The sequence below is a fragment of the Ctenopharyngodon idella genome, chromosome 9 (assembly GCF_019924925.1).
Source record: "Ctenopharyngodon idella isolate HZGC_01 chromosome 9, HZGC01, whole genome shotgun sequence".
NCBI lineage: Eukaryota > Metazoa > Chordata > Actinopteri > Cypriniformes > Xenocyprididae > Ctenopharyngodon > Ctenopharyngodon idella.
This window is the reverse complement of record NC_067228.1, coordinates 19,068,578-19,093,838: the sequence shown is the minus strand read 5'-3', so window position 1 is coordinate 19,093,838 and position 25,261 is coordinate 19,068,578. Positions and strand designations below refer to the sequence as shown.

General features: G+C 37.2%; 2 protein-coding genes across 6 annotated transcripts in view; one reads left to right on the top strand and one right to left on the bottom strand.

Moving 5' to 3' along the window:
- nalcn (sodium leak channel, non-selective) overlaps positions 1-1,812 on the bottom strand; it is a 97,019-nt gene extending 95,207 nt beyond the window's left edge. For all 5 annotated transcript variants that reach the window (XM_051904664.1, XM_051904661.1, XM_051904662.1 and 2 more), the window contains exon 1: positions 1,652-1,812. The gene's annotated coding sequence lies outside the window, so the exon portion shown is untranslated. The remainder of the gene's footprint in view (positions 1-1,651) is intronic.
- A 2,005-nt stretch (positions 1,813-3,817) lies between these two features.
- itgbl1 (integrin, beta-like 1) overlaps positions 3,818-25,261 on the top strand; it is a 50,560-nt gene continuing 29,116 nt past the window's right edge. Inside the window, exons 1-5 of the mRNA XM_051905840.1 lie at positions 3,818-4,138; positions 8,120-8,322; positions 18,370-18,516; positions 20,889-21,011; positions 21,645-21,785. Of these exons, the coding sequence (XP_051761800.1) occupies positions 4,047-4,138; positions 8,120-8,322; positions 18,370-18,516; positions 20,889-21,011; positions 21,645-21,785 (706 nt within the window). The 5' untranslated portion in view covers positions 3,818-4,046. The remainder of the gene's footprint in view (positions 4,139-8,119; positions 8,323-18,369; positions 18,517-20,888; positions 21,012-21,644; positions 21,786-25,261) is intronic.

The following is a 25,261-nucleotide window of genomic DNA, read 5'->3' as shown; positions in this document are numbered from 1 at the left end:
TTTGTAGTATACTTAGCACAAAATAAATGTATTTCAAATACATTTTAGTATTTTTTTTCACTAGGGTAGGAACTACAGAAAAACAATGAGCTCCATATGAATAATATTATCACATTTCTCTCAGCAGCTATCACCATTAAAATTATGCAAAAACAACAAAATACATCAAATGTATATGCATTTTAGCACAGCACCAATAACCAAAATAATATTACTTTATTATTACTGTCTGTATTTGCTACAGAGGTGACTATTGCTGAATGTTAAGCTAATGTGATTTTTTTTTTTTCATGGAGAGAAATAAAAATCTTTAAAAAAGCTCTGAAAATACTGATCATTAAATTAAACACTCCACACAACCTCTGCAACCGCAGTTACATCAAATAATACTGTGACAGTTCAGAGTATAATCAAATGTAGAGACCGTGAAATTTTTAAAAATGTATTCTAGCAAAACATCTGTTGTGTTGAGATATCTATTGTTTACAGCTACTTTTGTAATAAAAAAAAAAAAAAACTTCCCAGGAGGCAAATGTTGTTTGTGACACTAGTTGCTACATAATTCGTTGGGGGGACTCCCTAAAATTAAATCAATAAAATATTTATCTTTCTTTGTCTGTCTCTCTTCATGTTTAGCCTCTCAGCCCTGTGTTTTGACAAACAACCACCTAGACATTTTAAAAATCTGCAGAATCAGTATCATTAATCTTAGGTTAAACCAAATAACACTGTATGATTATGCAATTAAACACCCAGCATCTGTTTGACCTACAGACATATTTAACACATGACCTCCATTTTTACAGGCCAGTGCCAAAAACCACCTGTCTTCAAAAATTCCTCACATGTAAAAGCAAAGCATGCAAAACAGGCTGACTCGAGAACCTGTCAGTATAGACATTATTCACGGTAGCGTCGTCTTTGATATTTAACGGAAATGAAAGCAAAGCTGACAGATAGACATACATCTCTTCAGTGGGTTGTACTGATATTTAATGTGTTTTTGGATTCTGCTGACGAAACACTGCAAAAATATCTTTCCAAGAAATTTCAGAATACAAAAAAATCCAGACATGAGCTGTGGAAAATTATAGCCTAAGAGATCTATGAGTTTTATACTGTACGTCTTATACTGTACGTCTTTTTTAAAGCCAAAAAACACGGTACGTCTATCCCTCACAGACTCGCTTTCATACCTGTCACGGCCCTGCTCTGAATGAGGTCTATACTTGAGGCTAGGTGGCACACCGGAACACAGTGACATCAGCCATTATGCAGGGAGATTCCTCCTGCTGCCACAGGGTTACCATGGCAACAGATGAGAGCAGGGCTGCTGCTGCTATAGCTCTAGCTCTAGCTAAATAACCTCTCAAGCAAAAACACACGAATTACACATAATATAAAGGCATGTCGATTAGGATATTGCTTGCGTTATTGTCTAAATTTGTCATAAGCGTATCCAAAAAGGTTTTCAATCTAAGACAGAGCTGTTTTTTTTTTTAAAAAAGGCCTTTTGGCTGCGCAGTCGGTGCATACACTTCCTGGTAACGTTAGACATGCAAACAAGCCGAATAAAACAAAATACATCTCTTATGCGACACTCTAATCGAACACACACGTCGAAACGACAGAAAATCGCTCTTTGACTTACTGGTTATTGAAGTATCGCCGTTAACGCGGTGTATAGTCCATGACTCGTACTGAGCTCGAGCTTCAGTCACAGCTGCCGCGCGACAGATGCGCACCAGACGCGCGTGACCTGCTACAGCACAGCGCGCAGGATGAGATCCCGCAGGCCTTGACATGTATAATATCAGTATCGATATAAACAAGTTTGCCATTTTTTTTTTTTTTTTGACTATGTTGAATGAAGATGAAATGCCCGTGAATTAAAAAAAAAAAAAAAAAAAAAAAAAGAATTTAAAATCGCATTTTTAGTCACTGTTAAACGTTCTTGAACACACAGCAGTTTTAGCCTACTAAAATAATAGGAACAACTAATATTGATTAAAATTAAATATATAACAAACTATCCTGAAATGATCATCGGAAATAAATAAATAATAATAATAATAATGTAGATAACACCGGGGCTAATTGTCACAAGGGCTATACCAGTAGGTTTTGAATAGAGTTAAAAGACCAATTACCCAAATGCCTTTTTTGCAATTAAAACAACAAACAAAATAAAAACAAACAATAATGATGATAATAATAGCAAAACAACAATTAATATTAGGCTACAAATAATATTAATTATCATTCCTCATCATCTGAAATGACAGAAATCAAGGGTTAAACTGGTACTTTTTGACTGAAGGTTATTTTTCATAAATGTCTGGGGTAGATTGTGACATTTTTATCTTGGCACGTTGTCACGTGTATTAAATGTTAGACTTTTAGAATTCAAATTCATTTTTTATTTATTAAGTATGGTAGGCTAATTTTAACAAATGAGCTATTTAATGCACCTCAATAATTATTTTATTGTTTAAATGTAAAGCTATTTAAAAGCCACGAATTAGTTCTGCATTCAACATAAATCTAAGGCTTTGAATTTACCCAATACTGAAACTATGGCCGCAGACACAGCATTAAAAATTGCAACCTAATTTAAATATGTTAGTTAATAAATCACTAAATGATCCTAGTTCCACTTGAGCACGAGAGAGTCCTGAAATGGCGATGACTGACAACGTGGTAACCAACGTTTTGACTTCTCACAGCTGTAAACATGGATAAACATGGATTGGAACTATTTAATCCGTTTACCTCGATTTAAGTATAGCTGTTTTTGGTCGATGTAACATCGGATTGTAGATGTATCGTCTGAACTGCTGTCTGAAGAGGCGGAGTGTTTTGTTTTGTTTTGTTTATGCTCATTAAACTGTTGCTGTCAAGCAAAGAGAACGTTGCTCGCTCTCTCGGGTGTTATGTATGGATTCCCCCAAGATCACAGGGCTAAATTAACACGATGTGTAACGTACATTTGTGAACACGCGAAAACACGTACTTCTTTGTGATTTTCTATTTTTTGGAAGTAAATTAAGTATAATGTTGATCACTTCCGTGAATTACCGAACTGTGAGTATTTCAACCGAGATCGACCGCCCAGTCTAGGCGTGATAAACCGTATTTAGCTGTAGGCTATAGCTACAGTAGGCTATAAGGCCATTTAGAAGATTGCAAACAGGAAGTGCATATGTATCTTTTCAACCCTATTGTAAATTGAAACGAACCTGGGTGCTTATCTTTGCTCTGAGGTTCCTTGTGAATTTGATATATAAAAATGTATAAGTAATAGCATAGCTAATCATAAGGTAAGTAGTAATCATAATACCCTGCTGTCCTCTGATTCTTCAAATTATGCTTGAAGACAACATACGTTATACAGAGTGGGCCATATGCTTGTTTGGGGTCTGTAGCTACTGTATATTTGTATTGTGTTTCATATTTACATTTATTTAATGTTTATTAATGTAAGGAAAGTGGATTGCAGACATGGAACTACAGTAGGTCTTTTAAGCACAACAGGTTTGTATTTAGATAGACATTACATAGCCTATCTCAAATAGATACAGAATAATTGAAATCATTATCGTGAAAGAGATCCCAATTCATTAAAATAGTCGTGAAAGATTCTTTATTTAATAACTATCAGTCTCCATTTCATATTTCCTGTTCATATTTCCTGCATCTGTATGATTAGGTTATATAAAGACAATATTTTAATTGTGAGATATAGGAGAAAAGGACAGCAGTGCAGGGACATGGAAAGAAAAATTCTAAATCATCTGTATGAACAACTGTTTTGAATTATGGTGACCAAGTTTTCTTTTTTCTTTCTTTTTTTTTTTTTTTTGGTACTTTATCTCTTTCTCCTGCCTTTGTACCAGTAGTCACAACTAATCAAAGGCATTCATATGGAGAGCGCTGTTGGCCTCTGAAGCGTTCAAGCTGGATTTGGCCAGCCCGTTCTCCCTCTGTTTTGGAAAGTGGAAATTCCTGAAGGCACTTCACTTCAGGTTTCTGGTGGGGATCTAAACATGCATGCAGAGACTTTGGTGAACTCCGTCTTAGTTTCTTTGCTTCTAATTTTGCTCTCTGCCGTTCAAGGAAGTTTACAGCAGTCACTAAGGTGAGTTTAGCTGTGTTGTTTTTCAATCAGTTTGACTTTTCCACTGTGCAACCATGTTTTGCTGACAGACTGGATTTTTACAGACAGGAAAGTTTCTGTTGTGTAGTCACAGCTACAGAACTAGTCCAAGGCTTGTAGCTATATATCTTAAGCTATTTACTTTTCTTTCTTTTTTGATTCTTTACTGCTATTGGAAGGTGCCAGCAATGATTTATTTGTTTTACTTGGTGCTCCTTCCAGCTTTTACCTAATAGAGCATGAAGTATTTCCTTAAAATCAGCAACATATGTACCTTTTTGATCTCTTCCTTTGGTTTTGGCAAAAGTCCACAATTGTGTGACTGTAATTTTACAAATTACTTAAGTAGTTTAAACATAGCAGGTGCACATTCACCATAATACTATCAGTTCTGTACCACAATGCCTGTTTACTGTATGCTCTTTACACATAATCAGAGACAGATTCTGGAATCAGAGTGTGAATATGCTGTTGTGGCTAACAGACTTGTTCCATGTAAGTGCAACCATATTGTACCAAGCCACTGCCCTGAATAGTGTTTGCTTAAAAAAGTTTAAAAAGAGAGAGAGAGGGAGAGAGTATTTTTATTACTCTGTAATGTGAGAAAGGCCAACTGCAGAGACGAGAAGCAGGAAAGTAAGAACAGCACCAAATGAAACATTTTTCACAGGGGAACTTTGGTAGAAAAATAATAAACATTGGAATAGTCTGCCGTTTGTTTTCAGTAGGTTTGTAATGAAATTCTTGAGAACAGTTTCTGTTTAGACCCATAGCATACACTGCTATGGACTCTTTGATATATTATATTATATTATATTATATTATATTATATTATATTATATTATATTATACAGTGGGGGAAATATTTATTTGATCCCCTGCTGATTTTGTAAGTTTGCCCACTTACAAAGAAATGAAGGGTCTGTAATTTTTATGGTAGGTTTATATTAACAAATAGAGACAGAATACCAACCAAAAAAATCCAGAAAAAACACATTATATAAAGGTTAGAAATTGATTTGCATTTCAGTGAGTGAAATAAGTATTTGATCCCCAAGCAAAACACGACTTAGTACTTGGTGGAGAAACCCTTGTTGGCAAGCACAGAGTTAAGACGTTTCTTGTAGTTGGTCACCAGGTTTGCACACATCTCTGGAGGGATTTTAATCCACTCCTCTTTACAGATCCTCTCTAAATCCTTAAGGTTTCTTGGCTGTCATTTGGCAACTCGAAGTTTCAGCTCCCTCCACAGATTTTCTATAGGATTGAGGTCTGGAGACTGGCTAGGCCACTGTGAGTATGACCTTTTAATGTGCTTCTTCTTGAGCCACTCCTTTGTTGCCATGGCAGTATGTTTCAGGTCATTGTCATGCTGGAAGACCCATCCATGACCCATCTTCAGTGTTCTGGCTGAGGGAAGGAGGTTCTCATCCAGAATTTTACAGTACATGGCCCTGCCCATCGGCCCCTCAATGCGGTGAAGTCATCCTGTACCCTTAGTAGAAAAACAGCCCCAAAGCATAATGTTTCCACCTCTGTGCTTGGCTGTAGGGATGGTGTTCTTGGGGTCATAGTCAGCATTTCTCTCCCTCCAAACACAGCGAGTCGAGTTGATGTCAAAGAGCTCAATTTAGGTCTCGTGACCACAGCACTTTCTCCCAAGCCTTCTCTGAATCATTTAGATGTTCTTTGGCAAACTTTAAACGGGCCTGTACATGTGCCTTCTTGAGCAGGGGGACCTTGCGGACGCTGCAGGGTTTCGGTCCATTGCGACATAGTGTGTTACCAATGGTTTTCTTGGTGACTGTGGTCCCAACTGCCTTAAGATCATTAACAAGCTCCTCCCATGTAGTTCAGGCTGATCCCTCACCTTTCTCATGATCATCCTTACCCCATGAGGCAAGATCTTGCACGGACCTCCAGACCAAGGCCGATTGATTATTGTTTTGTATTTCTTCCATTTCCGAATAATCGCACCAACAGTTGTCTCCTTCTCACCAAGCTTCTTGCTGATGGTCTTGTAGCCCATTCAAGCCTTGTCCAGATCTACAGTCTTGTCTCTGACATCCTTTGACAGCTCTTTGGTTTTGCCCATGGTGGTGGGAGAGGTTGGAATGGAATATACAGATTGTGTGGACAGATGTCTTGTACACCTAACGAGCTAACATTAGGAGTAACTTCAGGACTAATCTGTGTTCCACATGGGCACATAACCAAACTGTGGGAGCCAGAATTCTTGCTGGTTGGTTGGGGATCAAATACTTATTTCACTCACTGAAATGCAAATCAATTTCTAACCTTTATATAATGTTTTTTCTGGATTTTTTGGTTGATATTCTGTCTCTATCCGTTAAAATAAACCTACCAAAATAATTACAGACCCTTAATTTCTTTTTAAGGTGGGCAAACTTACAAAATCAGCAGGGGATCAAATAAATATTTCCCCCACTGAACCTGATTGGCTGAGAGCCTTTTCCAGCCATGTGATATTCTACCAGTATCACCACAGGAACCGTTTCACCATTTATATCATTCTGCTTGCAGAATATCTCACAGCGAGTGTCATGGCAGACGAGCAAACCACCATAATTTTACAAATACTACTATTGTTGTGTCACGGAATGTAGTTTTAAGAGTTTTTTTAGGCGAGAATGTAGTTTAGACCTCAAATATGTGACTTACTGAATATATAAACATAGCACCTACTTGATAATTTGATTAGACGTTTTCGGAGATGTGAGCTCCAGGCCGTCAGCAGCCGTTAAGCGTTCATATACCCGCCAAGAACAGCTTTATCTCGGCCAGTCCTGGGAATTTGCCGCTGACTCTTAGTTTTTAAACGAGATATCATTTATTTTCGGTATATCAAACAGCAATCTTTGGTCTTATTAATCAGAGCAAATTGATTTGGCTAAGGGCAAAGTTTCATAACTTTATATTTTATTTATTATTTTTTCATTAATTTTATATTTTTATTTAACTGAAATCCTGTACTATAACTAGCACTGCTTCCTACTTTTGACTGAACTGATTGCTTGTGTTTGTTTCCTATTGTACAAACCTCTTATACTTTTATTATGGCTAATATTGTTTATTTAAACACAATTGCTAGTGACTCACAATTGTGAGTTTAGCCTATATCTCGCAATTCTGACCATATAACTCACAATTGCGAGTTTACATCACACAATTCTGAGAAAAAGTCTGAATTGTGAGATGTAAATTTGCAATTGTGAGAAAAAAGTCAGAATTGTAAGATAAAAAGATGCAAATACCTGTTTTATTTTTTATTCAGTGGTGGAAACAAGCTTCCATACTCATATCTAGATATACACTGTGAATGCAAATGTTTCTGCTAGAAGATCTGAATTTGAAAGCAATAAAAAAAGATAATAATAATCTCAATGATATAAATAAAAAGGTGAGTACAATTGAAGAAAACAATGTAATATAATATATAAGCAGTATCACATGAGTAGCTGTGCAATATCATTCTATATCAGCACGGCTATGATTCGGCCGTAAGCAATCACAGCCGTGCTGATATAGAACAAAATTGCATGGCTAAGAGTCTGAGTTTGTTGTTCTCTGTCTCTAGCAGAATCATATCTTATGACTCATGACTCCACTAGCACTAAAGTAGAAATTTCCACATGACCTTAGTTATTGTATTATATATCTCCTAGGACTATTTGTTATCTTTAAATACTAGCTTGCAAGCTTACAAGAAGATACAGACAGGAAATCTGCCAAAATGTGATACATTGCACGACCTATCGTCAGAAAGATTTTTCCTCCAGAAAGCAAGAGGGAGTCTGGTTGTCATTACTGGTGAAAAGGAGGATTGCAAACCACCACCCACCCATCCAACATCTGGCATATGTTCACCTACATGGGAAGAATGGAGGTTTGATGTAGAAGGCAAAGGTCACAGAGGTGACTGAACACTCTTGTGTCTTGCAGGCAGGTGGGTGGAGAGTGCAAAATCTCCCCAGAATCATCACTGAGGCGCTGTCGGACCTCCGACGGGTTGATCTGTAGCGGAAGAGGCGAGTGTGAGTGCGGGATTTGCATATGCCAGGTCACGGAACCTGGAACATTCTACGGACCGCGATGCGAATGCCATGACTGGGTCTGTCCGACATATGATGGGAAGACCTGTGCAGGTAAGAGCTGTCTCATACTCTCCCAACACACGTGTGAACGGGTTTCAATATCTGGTGCCTTGTAAAAAAAAAAAAAAAAAAGGCTTTGTAGATGTGTGCAAGACACACATCCAGCTTGTGAAGGCCTTTGATGTTCCATCCAATATTGTGTCATTAGCTACAAGGTCTCATTTGAATTTCACAGTGCCTCTATTCAGACAAACACAGGCAGTTTCAAAGGAGCCTGTTTAGGTGCCATGTTGTTCTGTAGCAACCCTCTTTTTTTTTTTTTTTTTTTTTTTTTCAAAGATTGTGCAGACACTACTTCAAAGAAACATTTTCACAGATACTTCCTTTACGGTGTCAAATGTCATTTCAGTAGTTTCCACTGGATGGTGAGTGTGTGCAAAATTTGTTGTGAGCCCACAGAAATCCATTAGCAAAGACTCTTGAATAACCTGACATCCAAACCCTCGACTGATAGCTCCATGACCTGGTGATGGCTTTGAAACATCTAATACATCTTATATAATTATAAGGCACAATGGTGGTGCTATAGTTTAGGATACTTACTCTCCACTAAGTGACTGTCCACTTTTCAAATTGTCTTGGTGCTGGAACTATTATTCTCATTCATTTAATCCATTGACTTCAATGTTGTTTTCACATTTTAAAACATTTTTAAAAAAAATTTATGAGTCAAAATTATAAACAATTGTATTTATATACATTTATATATTTTTATTTAAAGTATGATTATATATTATATTAATTTGATTTTCCTAATTGACCGTTCACAAAGACCTGCCTCCTTTAGCTACTGTTGCTATGTCCAACAAGCCACGCCTCTCTCACTCCACACATCGGCTGTGTCCGAAAACTGGAAAATGCTGCCTTTGGAGGACACATTTCAAGGTAGGAAGGCATCAAGGCACGTCCAAATCGAATGTTAGCTTCACTTCCTGTTTCCTGAGATACCTTCATCTGATCGATTTTTGAAGGCAGCATAGATGAATCCTTTGCTGCCTTTGGTATCCCACAATCCTGTGCTTTCCATTCTGAAAAATAAAGAAAATAAAGATGGCGTCCAAAAGTTGCATTTGCTGGTCAGTTTGTGTGTAAATGTATGTTTTTGACCAACATTTTCCACTTTTGATGTAATTTCTAGCAAGAAATTACTACTGTAGTAATTAAATATTTGTTTCTCAGCAAAGCTCATGCTATTTTGCTGTAGATCATAAACTGTTACGCTGCCTCAGAAGTCTGTCTGAAATCAGTTTTGTGAGGTGCCTTCACGCACAAATGCTGCCTTAAAAGTCATTGCCTGACATGGCAGCGAGGCAACAAGTCAGCTACCTAGGTTTTCGGATGCAGCCATGTTTTCACGGAGTGAAAAATACATCGCGGAGCAAAGAGGACACTGACAACGTATCGACAGACAAGACAGAGCAGGTTACTTTTGATACGAAACAATCTCAAATTTTGTAATTTTTAAAGAAATTTAAACAATAAATACCATTTTGTGGCTCTTTAATGTGTCGTGACAGATTGCTGTAGTGCCTCAGATCAAGCAGCTTATGAACCGATCGTCTATTCTTACTAGTTAATTTATACCATCAAATAAACATGAATGTACCACATTTCAAATACAGAAAGACGTCAGTACACATCATTTTTCAAGTTTAAATCCACCAACGTTAATCTACTAACTTCCCTGACTGCTTTGTCGGACAAAATGGCGGATTCAGCGTTATTTATTGGTTAGATCGCCTGTCAATCAAACTCCCGGCGAAGGGTCAATTGTTTAGATTTTTAGAATGCACAGTAGCTTCTTTTTGAGCCACCAGCTGAATGAAAATGCATTTTCACTCTCTGGCAGTAGGTGGCGCTTATGGAACAGCAGAAATACAGCGGTTACCCTGGCAACCCCTGCATAACTGTTCTTATTTGCAGGTATGATATAAACACCATATAGTAAACATTGTCATGATTAATCAACCGTAGATCATAAGCAATTGTTTGGCATAAATGCCCGGTATTCAATGATTGTGAGCTTCTCTGAAAGTGCAAGCCTGTAGAACAAGTTTTTTCAAATTTAATATAAACTTTATATAGAAATAGTGGCAGTGGCAGTTTGTTGCTTTTTTCAGGATTTTTGTTCAGGATTATGAGTAGTGTAATTTGGATATTAAACAGATTGTGAACTCACTTTGACTTCTACAGAATCATATATTATTATTTAATAACCTCAGAGCTAGTCATAGGTCTCTCTTGAAAGGTTTATACATGACAACTAAAAATCTAATTTTCCATGAAGAAAATAAATAGACTTTTTATTTACGTTTTTGTGGTTGCTCTCTATAGCCGTAGTGTGTTGATTTTCTGTACTGATTTTACTCTTGAAAACAGCAATCCACCTTACAGACTTTGAACAAAAACATTCATCTATTTCTGTTCTACATTCAGTTTTGATCTGTAGACATGAGATGTTGAGGACCACTAATGGAGATATGTGAAGCTGGAAAGAAAGAAAATTTATTTGTGGGGGCATGTTGTGAGCCAGTGAAGAGCTCATTAGCTTTGGACCGTAGCTGATAACAGGGTTTCTCTCAAGGTTACGTATTCTGAAAATGGAGGCCATATATGAACCAACATTTTTTCTTACTAACATCAAGAGTATTTACTGCACATCTCTGTTAAAATACCCCACATCTCATCCTTTAACTATAAGCTGGTTTTCAGAGCTGGTTCATGGCACTTTGGGATATTCTAGACCTGTAAAAGGATTCTGATGTTGTGCCATTGTTCACATCCCTTCACTTAACTGTAATTTAAGTTTAGAACAGCTTCAGGTGGAATTTAAACCACAAATATAGTGAGAAAGGCTGTGCTTTCTTTTTGCCTTCTGTTCAGTTATTTTTTTGACAATTACACAAAGATAGCAAAATGTGCAAGCTGAGCAGGATTGTTTGTATGTTGCTCTGAAACACTGTCTGTCCATTTCAAACAGCATACAGGGCATTTACGTGCTCCAGTTATATAACCATAACCAGCTCTTTTGTAAGTGGTACACGTGGTATTCCCTGACAATAAGCAGAATTTCTTATTGTCAGCCATCCTTTTTTCTTTTTTTAATAATTCTCATTACAAGATCTGCATGATAAGTGGAGCATTAAATGAGAAAATTCTGTGACTTAAGAAAAACCTGTCTTGGTCTCTGGAGATTTTTTATTTGTTTAGGGAGACTCCATAAATCACTTTGCTTTGAAACACCTGTTTTTGTTCACTGACAAACAAATACACTGACAAGCAAATAACACGGCTTGACCCAGCGATATGACTGCAAACTAGGACTTAGTAAAAAGTTTGCATGTAACTACAAAATGTTTTACCTGACAGCTGGTCACCATCTGTGTGTGATTTCATTTTCTTTAGTTTGCTCGCATCTCCAGTGTTTCAACAGGCTACATGTCTAAGATATGTAAATATTTCCGTTTCATTTGTTGTCACCGAATACTACAAAAATCCAAATGTACAAGCATTTCCATGTGATTTTAATTGTTTATACAGACTGGGAAAAATGGAGCACAATTACAGTTTTCTCTTTTTACGTGACCTGGTTTTGCTTTTTTCTTCTAGTTTATGGGGACAGAGCACAACGTGGCAGTTCCTTTCCACTTTTTTCACTCATTTTTCCCTCTCCCAAAAACAAGTTAATTAGGTTTTCAAGAAGCCACGTGAAAGATTTGGCACAGCGCTGGCTCAATTTTTCCCTCTGTAGCTTTTTTCCATCTGTAGAAATGATTTTTCCAGCTAATTGGTATGACCTCCATTTTTGGCCCCTTCAACCCTTCCTCTCCAAGTTTATATATATATATATTATATATATATATATTTTGTGTGTGTGTGTGTGTATATATATATATATATATATATATATATATATATACACACACACACATATCAGTTAAAATGCCTGTGATTTATGATAGCCTCGAGTTCCTTTTTTTGATGTGCTTGAGTGAGCGTGTCAGAAGAGTGATATTCCATGTTTTCAGGTCCCAGTGGAACTCTGTCCAAGTCAAGAGCTTTTTCCACAATCTTTTTGTTGTTTGACTTCTGTTCTTCCTTAGAACACTCTGATGGAAAAATTAGTGTTCTAAGGAAAGAATATCATATAACCTGGATGCTACTTCTGGTCTGAAGCGTTTGGAAAGGTAACTAAAAATTATAATTGCTGATGAAATATCAGGATTAGGTTTCCAAACAGTCCTTTTTACAAATATAGTAACAATCCAGTTAGATTGTTAGATGAACAAGGAGTCCTACAACAGAGATCTGAGGATTACATGAAGAGACAGAAGCAACTGAGACAGTCTAAATCTATAGAAAAACTGTGGCAGCTTCTCCAAAACACTTAGAACAACCTGTCTCAGTGTCTATCCCATGCTGACTTGATCTGGACTGCTTGTTCATATGCAAATATCACTGGATTATTACAATATTTGAAATCTAAAATTTATATTTCATACTGGCACATTAAAGCAAAAGATACAAATAACCTTCTTAGGCATCTAATGAAGACTTTTGCACACTACTATACACATTATGAGTTACCAATAGTAGTTTTCAAATGTTTAGGTGAAGTGTGATGATAGTTTGCTACATAAATGATAGGCATGACAGCAGTGTTTATGGTTTAGTTGAACTAACGTATGTATTCTAGCAAGCTTCTGTCAGCATATGGTGTGGGTTGTAGCTCAGGCAACAGGTCTGATCCATACTTCAAATTACACAAAAAGGTCACATGCCTTTCAGGTCAATACGCTTGGGGATACAGTGGTAGAGGAAATTGTATCCACTGTGTCATTTCAGCGCAAATATGAATGATGATGCCAAAATGACACTTTAATTTCCTCTATGGTCTTTCATCCAATTAGTAACACACAATCAAATGTCAGGTGAGAGGAAATAGGCAAAAGATGAACATGACATGGGCCGGACATGAACACGCATCTCCAATATGAGCACTACAGCTCGAAATGCTAGACCGCAGCTCTGACAAGTGCCATAAATCATAGATTGTCTATAAACTTATTACACACAGTGACCCTCATTCTTTAGATGATTTGGCCTGTCTTCATCACTGCAGGTTTGCTGTAGGTATGCAGCATTATTAGCCAGGACAGATGTCTCCCTCACACCCAGCCCTGCCTAGCACATAATCATTTCACGCTCTACAACGCAAAGCAGGAGAACAACTAGGGGAAATAATTACCTCACTGTCTTGTTTTATACAAAGCCGCTGTTTAACAGGCTGTGGAAAAAAATGTCTTCAAGATCAAGTTACCTCATAGGCCCTGGTTTACTAAAGGTTTGTGTGGATAAAAAACATGCAAACTTCATAGCATGCTGATAAACAAAGTGTCTGCTGGGGATTGCGTCTTTTGTAATGCATTAAAAATCTTGTCAGTTTTTATGGTTGTTCCTTAATGTATTTTCGGTAACACTTTACATTAAGGTTTCATTTGCTAGCAATTTTCATTTGAAAGTGAACTAATCCTTCAACTACATTAGTAACACGAACTAACAATGAACAATACTTCTACAGCATTTATTAATCTTAGCTAATGTTGATCTCAGCATTTACAAATACATTTTTAAGATCAAAAGTTGAACTAACACATGAATGTTTGTATTAACTAAAACTAATAAATTCTGCAAAAATATACTGTTCATTGTTATTTCATGTTTGTTAATGCATGAACTAATTTCATGCTGTTTTTATTACAGTATGTTTTAAAGAGCTGCATTTAGGTTCAAAAGTTTCCTGTTGTGAGCCATCCATTTGTTACAGTTTCCTTTATGTCTAGAGTTTTTTTTTTTTTTTTTTTTTTTTTTTTTCTTGGATCATTTAATGTCTTTATTTTTTCTACACTGTTAATTGGAACAAGCTATTATACTCACTGTCCAATCATAGGGGTGATTGTCTTTGAAGGCACTATCTGGCACTGATTTCAATTTGATTTTAATTTGCATAAGTTAGTTAAGATCCTATCTGAATTTAGTTAAAATGAACTACTTTTGCAATGATCAATATTGAAGTACTTTAAGATCTTTTTTTTTTTTTTTTTTTTTTTTAAACAATAAAAAATGCTAAATGTAATTATATTTACTGAATAAAAATTTGCATTCTAAAAATGATTTTGATACAACATTGCCTGCAATTCTATGAAAATGTCCATTCTCTAACAGGACTATTCATTATAACATTCATTTATAAAAATAAAGTGTTAGCAGATATTAAGCAGACAGTCTACTAATACTCTAATGACTGGTAGTTGACATGTTAATTATTGTTTTCAGAATGTCTAAATTGGACTATGGAAATAAAGTGTTACATTTATTTGCATCCGAATTCATGCCATGCGTTTGTATTCTTGGTCACCCCATATTCCTTTGTCAGTATTTAACATGGACAGCACTGTCTGAAATGGTAACAATCATTAGCATCTGATGACTCATTAATCTGCTCACCGTCTACAATTTATCTGATGAGGACACACCATCTATTAATACTGTTCACAGCTGTTTAGAGTGAGTCATACAGCACAGGGTGGCTACACGGCCGTCTTGGCCCATCAGCAAGGAGGGGGTAAATTATGCCCCTGGTGGCACAGAAGCAGGGACACAGTGGACAGCAAGGACAAAACTCATCCTCCCACATATGGGTGGGTGGTAGTTAATGTCAAAGTATTTGTGTCTGCGTTTAGGATCGAACTCTGGCATCAAACGTCTTTCAAAACAAACATGACTAGGAATGTTAAAGTGTAACTTAACCGATTTTCAAACCGCTTTGTAAATGAACAATGTTTACTCATTCTCTGCGTTACCTGGAGAAATTCACATTTATTTGACAGCTCCAGGGCTTTTGTAAAAACTACAGATTATGCTTTTGCATTGTTGTATCCCTGCCCACAGGCAGTCTGATTGACAGAGGGTTATTAAAGGAAGGGTTGGCAATTTCGGAGAAGCTAGCAATAGCAAGCTAGCTTTGAAAGCATAAGATTCCACCCTCACTTCAGAGCACTCTCCAAAGTCACGCCTCCTTCAAAACACATGAACGCGCACAGCCAGAGCATGTCTGCAAAGTGTTATGAGAGAATGTTCAATTACACCGTTAAATGTCTCAAAGCACATAACATTACAATAATAATGAACATAAACAACTTAAAGAGTGCTGACTTGTACCACCTGACTGCTGCAGATTCATTTCGGTGTTATACTGTTGACACAGAAATGCATAAACCCGAGTCTAAGGATGTGAACCGCTCTGAGTAGAACGTCACGGGTTGCCATCTCTTAATTACGGTAATTATAGTGTGAATATTCAGACCGAATGCAATGATTGGATGAACATTTTTTGGTCCTGAGACTTCCACAGAAGATATATTTAGAAAAAAAAAAAAATATTTAGACCACTTCTGTTATTGATTGCTATCAAGATGTGAAGAGAGTATCAACCAGTATAACAAACAGTGTTTATGTAAAACATTGCTTTCCCTACCTTTAACAGAAGGTAAGGATATATGTGTGTGTGTGTGTGTGTATTACTAATTTTGCAGGTTAAACAAAAGTGCTAGGTTTAACAAGTGTGCAGAAAAGGACATTTGTCCATTTATTTAATGTCATTCATTGGTGTTCTCATTTTTCAAAACAAGTCGTTTGAAAAAGGAAATTAAAGGTCAAGGTTCCTCTGAAAAAAGTTCAGAGGAAAAAGATGCTGTTCAAGTGTGAAAATGTTCTGTAAAAATATGTAATGTCTGATCTGTAATGTCTGAAACTGTGCCAGTCACACTGAACAAGAAGATGTTTTCCCTACTGCTAACAACCTGCCTGATTCAGTAATGATGAGAAATGCTTTTTTAAAAGATCACATCATACCCAAAGGATTTTTTTTTTTTTTCAAATAAACATTGATTGGCTCATAGTCATAGCTTAACATTTCCAATACCAATTTGCTTTTAAACGATAGGGCACAAGATAGATGTATCCTCCATTTGGTATTAGCATAAATCTTGCCTTTCCCTCCAGATTGGCTATAAAACACTGAATGTTTGTGACAAGCAGCCAAGACTCTCTGGTAATGAGTACAGGAGCAGAACAAGGCTATTGTTAAGGACTGATGGATAGCCCTTGAAGACGACATCAAATTTACATGATGGATTAGTGCAGGGAGTGATTGAGGATGACACTTCAGGATGTGGCTAAAGGAGCTGAATTTACAATAACAGGATGTGTTTGTAGCATATTTTGTCTGCCTTTTTTGTGCACCAATGCATTGTCATCCATGGAGTCAAGAATAATGATAGGCAATCATAACAATGGTCTGATATAGAATTTTTTTTCTTGTCTCACTATGGTCCTTTTGCATGCAGATTGAAGAGGAAGATTGAAAGAAGAGGTGCCAGAAGAGAGAAAGTGGTGGAAAATGAATGAAAAAAAAATATTTCAGTATTTGTAATAAGTAGAATGACTTGTATTTTCTTTAAGAGAGAACTTTATCATTATTCAGTAGGCTACACACAAAGTGCACAATCGGCTATAGAAACAAGTGGTTGGAGCTTTGAGACTGCAAGACAGACTTTGATTACTAGGTATTAAATCCATTTCTGCCTGTCCAACAAGAGTTCCATGGTGTGAGAAGCATTATAGTTAAGTATACTGACCCTGATGTTGTGGTTGCACAGACCTGCAGAACCACAACCCTGAGAGTCAGTTCTAAACCAAATTTAACACATCAGAACCAGCTAATCAATGGCTGCAACCAAAAGTGCATACTTCCCTACTTTATAGTAGATGAAAAACAGTATGTGACAAAAGAAGTATGTCTGAATTCACTGTACTCATAAAAGAGTAGGCAGAAAGTACCCGGATGACATATACTTGCGGCGAGATTCTGTAGTTTGCATACGAAGGACACTTTACTATCCCATGTGGCCATGGCAGTGAATCAACGCAACTGACGCTGGTAGGTCACATGATAATGACAACATGGTGAATGTAGTACGTCCGGATTACATTCAAACTATATAGAACATACTTTTTTAGTGATTGTGAAGTAATTACTTATTCAAAATAAGTAATTACTCAGGAGAGTATGCGATTTTGGATGCAGCCATCGTCTTTAGCATTACTTAATTATTGCATGCAGGTGCGATTAGGCGAACTCAACTCTGCAAGTCATGGCCCTCCAGGAATCGAATTGAAAAGCCCTGACCTAAGCTTTCTTTTAAGATTTTTTTCATTTAGTTTTTTCATTTAAGATTTTTTTTCAAAGTTTCAAGAGTATGTCAAGCAAACTGTTCATGTTGGCATGTGTCTCATTTGGCTAGCTTCTACCATATCATGCATGAATTTGCGCCAAAATTCCAATAGAGGTTTAACACACAGTAGTTGATGTCAGAAACAAAACATATGGGAAACGTTTTCTCCTCCCTTTTAAAAGTTCATAAGCTTATTAATTTTGCTTTAACAATGACCAGTTATATAGCTACTGCAGCAAATAGTCTAACAAAGTGTATAGTAGAGGTCTTCACAGGCATTAAAGCCTGAACCTGACCTGAGCATTTTTCATTTTAATGAGTGGTAAAAATGAAATACTTTTACACTGTTCAGTTGGCAGACCTCTAGTGTATAGAATTGTGCAATTGTATAATAACTATTGTGTGGAAGTAGACCATATGAAATCTTCAACACCTTTTAGCTGTGAAAAGCACACATGTGTGAAACACACACAACTCCTATCCTCCTCTCTCTCAGGGTTTCCAAAGCATGCATGTGTGGAGAGTGTTAATGTCTTGCACATCACCCTGCCCTTCACCTCTCTCCAAACACCTTACAAATGTGTTACTAATCACAAAATCGATCTCATAGGGAGCTCTTTGGCTTCTTCGACATAATATCATTTGTTATCAACCCATTTACTTTTACGGTGTGGTTCTGTACCGTGACTGCATGTTACTCAAAACAATCAATAATTGTAATCTGTATATGTGTCCACTACAGATCATGGGACATGCAAATGTGGAAAGTGTTTCTGTGATGATAACTGGTTTGGGGAATCCTGTCAGTATGAGGAGCAATGTTCCCTCTCCAGCAAAACCAGTAAAGACCGTTGCCGCAATGCCCAGGGTGTAGTTTGCTCCAATGCAGGTAAGATGATTGATATTTTTTTGTATTGCATGAGGACCTAAAGATAATAGAACTGAAGGTCAAGATATATGGTGTGCAGTTGTCCAAACATTCTTTCTGGGTGGCCTAGAAAATAGCAGCCTGCTTGTATTTCACACCTTGCCCCAAACCCTGTACTTAACCCTTACACTGACCTGAACATTAACTTTGGGTGATGTGTCTGTATGTTGTTAGCTAGGGACCCAGCTGGTTTGCAAATATGCCTGGTATGTGTCACCATGTCATTAGGGCGTGCGTGTACATGAAAGTGCTGTGCATCAGGATTGATTTTCAAAATTGAATACATTTATTTATGTATTAAATAATATCTGTACATAAATTAATTGAAATTTGAATTAATATAAATTCATTTGTTTTAAAGACCTCCTGTAGTCAATAATTTTATCCCTTAAAACTCATCTTTGATCACCAAAATTACATATTTAAACGTTTTTTCCTGTGGGAAATTGTTATTTGTCTTAAAATAGCTTGAATGTAATGCCGCGTTCCAGGCAACCCGTGTTTTTCCAACCTTCTACCCGTGAAAGTGCGCTGGAACGGCAGTCAAACCGTGAACTCGTACTGGATCGATGTACTCCCAGTTCCGCGCTCTGACGTCACATAGCCCGCAAAACAACAATGGCAGCCCTTACGGATGCGGTGTTTATGCAAGTGCACGGTAAAATAAAAGGTATAACAGCTTATCTTGCCTTATGCGTCGTTTTTCCTCCTCCGTTTCCCTCAAATAAGCAAGGAGTAAGCACCTTTGGCGATAGGAATAATTGTAAATGAGCATAAGCCCCGTATGGTCCGCCATGTTGGTTTGTTTACACTCAGGCAGTTTGGCGTGAGTTTAGCGTGCCTGGAACGCTACAAAGTCGTGAGTCGTGGTTTAAAGTCGTGACTTACGGGCTCAAAAACCTGCCTGGAACACAGCATCAGCCTCAGACGTCACGCCCACGGACAGTTGGCTGAACTTCTGATGCATATGGCACACTTAACTGGAAACACTTGAGTTTCAAAGTCGTCACCTGGTTGGTTGAATTCTACAGGATGTTCAGGAGACGTGTGTGTCGCGTTCTTTAATGGTCCGCTTGGAAACAAATGCCGTGATGCCAAACCCCGTCGTGGAAGAAAAATGCTATCATGCTTACAACTGTGAGAATGAGCGCTTACCAGGATCAACGAAATGCTGGATTTTCAAAAGTATGTGAAGTTCGCTGTTCCATTGTTGCAGTAAAGTTGCACAATGTTCTTGAATGAATATTTTATTACATGCACGTCGGTCTGTTATTGTAGGGACATAGAGTACCTCAGGGATGACATGTTTTTGTAGGCCAACCCGGAAGTTAACGGCCCACGGGTTCCCTCGATCGAAAGCCTATGCATTTTTTCTTTTGGAAAATCGCAAAAAATAAGCTCTGTGTTTAACAAAGGGTTATGACACTTACACGTTTTGTCTAGCAAAATAAACTTTACAAGGTATAACACAACATTTATACATTTTGAAGCCTAAATAAAGTCGTCAGATATAAAAAGCTAACAGTAGGCTATAAACGGACTACAGCACACCATGGTCGCGGATCAACGTCACCACCACCAAGCTTCCTCAAACATTATTTAAAAACAACTTTATTTAAAAACATGCTCGCTGATTATGATCTGCGCTGTGCATGAATACTTATCCACATTTTCCATGAGAAAGGCTGTCCAAATGTCCTGTTTGTCATGATGACGTCTAAAGTCATCATGATTTTTCATATCAACAGAAAAATATACCGGGATAACCTTCTTCTGAGACTCTGTGCGGTGAGTTAATAATATTCTAAAGCCTGCCGGCACGTTGACGTGATTGGTTGCAAGGTAGTTTGTGACGCCACAGACACCAGCGATTTCAAACCGTGGGTTTGAAACTCTTTGGTTTACTGCAGTTTTAAAGAGAAAATACTCAGCAATGGTGTTGACTTATGAATTTGCACATGGTTTGTCTTAAAGTATGTTAAAAACACCACATAGACAAGAACAATATTAAAAACTTGATTTTCACCACAGGGGGAGTTTAAATTAATATACATTTCTGTGGGTGAAATTTTTGATATTTCTTTTTATATCATCTAATATTTCTGGGGTGGGGGGGTGACTATGTTGTGTTTATGGTACTGAAAAATAAAAAAAGTGAAATATTAAAAATACACTCAGTTCATTCTCAGTTTAATTCTGAATGGCATGCAATTCTACAGTCTTAGGTCGGGGGTTGTTGTGTGAGTCTGTGAGTGTCTTCATATGTAGAAGTGTGGTTGAAATGTGACAGCATGAAATCTGTGGATTATGACATTGATGCATCTGGCCTACAGGCACCTGTCACTGTGGCAGCTGCATGTGCCATAATCCCGATGGGAAGGGCCTGATCAGCGGACACTATTGCGAGTGTGATGACAGCGAGTGTTTGGATGAAGACTCTGGAGAAGTTTGTGGAGGTATGACCACAGGGTGACCAGTGCTTCTATAGATTCATCTACAGTGGTCCTAAAAAAGTATTTGGACACATTTGTATTAATTTTACTGTATTAGATAACACAGTATTAAATCAAGTGTCACCTACTTGATTCTTTACTCATTTTTGCTGAAACACTCAAAATGGTGGCTGTAACAATGGAAGTTACACACGTTATAGAGGCATTAGGAACATGCATGCACATTAGACGGCTAGCCTGTAAAATATAGTATTTATAAAAATCTGATATATTTTTAGTGATCTGTACTAAAAGATTTAGTTATATCATACCACTGTCGTCAGATTTTGTTAATGGGGTAAGGAAAAAAAAGTTAAAATATTTAAAATATTAAAATTAAAGTTAACTAAAGTTAAAATATTAGTTAAATTTCTCTGAACGCAAGACTTGTCTTTTTCCTGAATCTTATAGAAGTATGTTGTAGTTCCATTTTAGATTATTAATAGCATGGTTTTAATTAAATTACACCTAATTTACATAATGCCTTTGCTATACCTGCATGTTGTATATGAAGATAGCGAGATAAAAAAAAAATAAAAAAATCTAAAAACTCTGAAACTGAATTTCTCTCTTCCCTCTCCCTGTTCGTGGTTGCAGGCCATGGAAAGTGTTACTGTGGAAACTGTTACTGCTCGGCTGGTTGGCATGGAGATAAATGTGAATTCCAGTGTGACATCAGCCCATGGGAGAGTAAGCGGAGATGCACATCTCCAGATGGCAAGATCTGCAGCAACAGAGGTCTGTCTTTGTGCAAGCATTTACCTTACTCTGACATAACCAATATTTCCCATCACCCTTTAACTTTAACTAATAATAAGTTATTCAAGGTTATCCTTAATGCTACTGCTGGGGCATCTAAATCAAATTAAAATTTTATTTGAGAGTTTTCCACACAGAATCTGTAACGAAATATGCTTAATTGTCCTATATCAGCTGTATACAGCATAAGTAATTTCACCCGACAAGCACAAATGAGAGTGGGACAATGTATTCTCCATTAAGATACATCAGGCTGCCAAAAAGCTTTGGCTCTCATATTGCCGTTGAACCTCCAGGGAGCTTCTCTGAAATTGATTACAGCAAAAGGGTGAAGTGGTACACAGTATAAACTCAACCTCACATCTGAACCACTGTCTGTGGTTAAGTAATCTGCCCACAAACCGTATCCACTCATCAGAAGGAACCACGCTGGTTTTCTGCATCAAATGTTGGGCACACAGCATTTGTTTCTAAAAACAACAGCATTTTAGAAGCAGTTACACTTTCCAGTAGAACAAATACAATCCCTCATGGTATTCCTTAAGCATACTTATCCATATATTTGAGCACATATGTATTTTTATCAGCAGTATTGTGTTTGAGGGAAAAGTCTCTTACAGGATATCGTTTCTCCAAAAAAGTGCACTTGTTTGTTCCAGTGCACATGGTGAAAGATATCCATTATTTTGGGCACTTTTAAGCTATCCATCCTCAGTTTTCTTATTTTATATTCTGTTCATACCCTTCAATTATATGTTTTGCCCTGTGAATGGCAGGTCTCAGTGGATCGCTGCTATTGTGTGAGATGACAGCCTCTTTTAGTCAGTCAGCCTCTCAATCCATGAAATAACTTGCCCTTCACTTTGAAATACATCCATGCAAAGTTACATTTAATAACCTTTTTGGTTAAAAACAACGTATAAGTGAAGAAAAATGCTTTGGTATAAAAACAACTAATGAAAGCTATACCTTTAAAACCAGACTCATGAATTACCCTTTTTAGGACAACATGTGCAAAAATCTTATTGGCAGAGTCCCTTAAATGTAATTCTGGCAAGTATGGGATGCCAAAAAGAGGCCTGAAAAAGGTTTCTGTTGTTAACCACAGTTCAGCAGAATTTTAAATCAGTTCAAGGGGTCAAATGGGAGATGCAGGCAGACCAGCATGTAAAGAGTTATTGTATTCACTAAATTCTAGAGAGAAAGGTGGGACAGAGGCCTGAAACACACTACTGGTCAAAAGTTTGGGGTTGGTAATTTTTTTTTTAAATGAGAAATTTCTTATACTCATCAAGGTTGCATTTATTTTATCAAAAATCTAGAAAAACAGTAATATTATGAAACATTATTACAATTTAAAAAACTGTTTTCTATCTTAATATAATTTAAAATGTAATTTATTCCTGTGATGCCAAAACTGAATTTTTAGCAGCCATTACTCTAGTCTTCAGTGTCACATGATCATTTAGAAATCATTCTTATATGCTTAATTTCTTTCATTAAAAAAAAAAAAAAAATTGTACTGACCCAGAATGGTAGTGCATATCCAATATCGACTGATATGGTTTTAAATCTAATATCGGCTGATAACCGATATTGTACTAATATATTGTGCATCCCTGATTCTTAATAGTTTCTGACTTCACTTTATGGACTCCCACTGAGTCTTAGCCAAGTGTAAACAAGCCTAAGCAAGTCAGTGATTAGGTTATGGAAGAGTGGGCTACTTTCATTGTATTTGCTTTTCTGCGACTAAGGGTCATACAGTAAGCAACAATATACTTTTACATGCATGGCTGTTATAATATAGCTCATGCCATTCTTTTAAGCATTCACAGAAGGTTGCATAATGCAAATGAAGTGCAATGTGAGTAAGGTATATATTCATGAGAGAACGAGTCTTTGACAGGGCTGCGAATGATGGCAGCAACAGTGGTCTAGCCCCCTGCTCGCAGGATGCCAGCTGGCTTGGTTCCCAGTGTGCTTTCTTTGCACCGATAAGAGAAAACAGGATTTCCAGTTGTGCTGCAACTGGTCTGGCTAAGATTCATCAGAGTGGAGGTGTTTCCCGCAGCTCTGTTGCCATGACTGTCGCCCCAGCAATAGATTAGCTGGAACTTGGAGTAAGCATCCTCATCAATCCTTGCCATGCATGGCCCCTTTATTGTCAGCTGGGCTCTGGAGGATTTGGCCCCCAGGAGAAATTTGGCTTTCCTTTTCAGCATCACTTCAATTATAGTGCTGTGCAGCTAACTGTTTCACTGAGCTCTAATCCTCCTAACACAGACAAAACAGTTTGAACCCATATTCCAACGATCAGAAAATAGCCTTACCTGGCACAGACCTCTCAAAGCACACTTTGGTTTTTAAAATGTAGTACATCTTAAATGTAATTCATTAATCTAAACATTTATTTTAATACTAATTAATTTATAGAAGCTGCACTGTATCTCAGTTGCCTTTCAGTGGTTACTTTTGAGAATATTCAGAATTGAATTAAGAGTTACTGGTTTCTGAATTTGAAATGATGTAAAATTAATTAAAATTCAAAGAAACAATGTTCAAAAGTTTGGGATCAGTAAGAGTTTATTTCTTTGAAAGAAAGTAATACAGTTAATGTCAGCATTGGTTGCAGATGAAACAAAATATATAGCTGGATCTAATCACATGCAGTGAAACTTTTAATGAAAAGCATACTCAAAACAATACTTCTTAGGAACACAGGAATTGCAGAGAATGTGAACAGAACAACCATTACATAAAGACGAGATCACACAATGAACACAAGAAACACAAGGCTTAAATAGACAGACAAACCAATCAAAGGAACGAGAAATCAATGTGTAACCAAGGAAACTAACTGAAACAGGGTAATGACTGAAAATTAAGACATAGAACTGAAAGATAATACAAAACCCACCCAAACAGAACACAAACTCAGAATACCTATTAAAATTACACATTAATTGATCACATTAATTAATTAATCAAAAGTGACAGCAAAAACATTTATATTTTAAATAAATGCTTTCCTATCAGTCAGTCATGTTCGACGTTACATCAGAATTGAACTAATGAATTGGGATCTCACCTGACAGCCCAATCACCTTTGAGTGTAAACAAAACAAGCCAATGGACACTGGCGAGAGAGATTTGCATCGCAAACGGGTACATCAGGAAGCGTGCAGCACTCACTCATTTAAGCTTTTGCTTCGGAGCTGAGCATTTCTCACGATTCTGCTCTGCAATCACTGTTCGAGTGTGTACAACGAACCAGGAAGAAGCTCTCCAGAGAGTGTTAGTGTGATGGCGCGTCAACTGTGCACCTCAGCGCTAAAAGATCTTTTTCCCTAAAAGAGTAAGTGGGTGGCGAGCGTTTTTTAAAGATGCCTCTACGTCCATGCATTTCTGGATACGGTTGTTTCCTGTCCTCCGATCGCTGTCTCACATGCCTG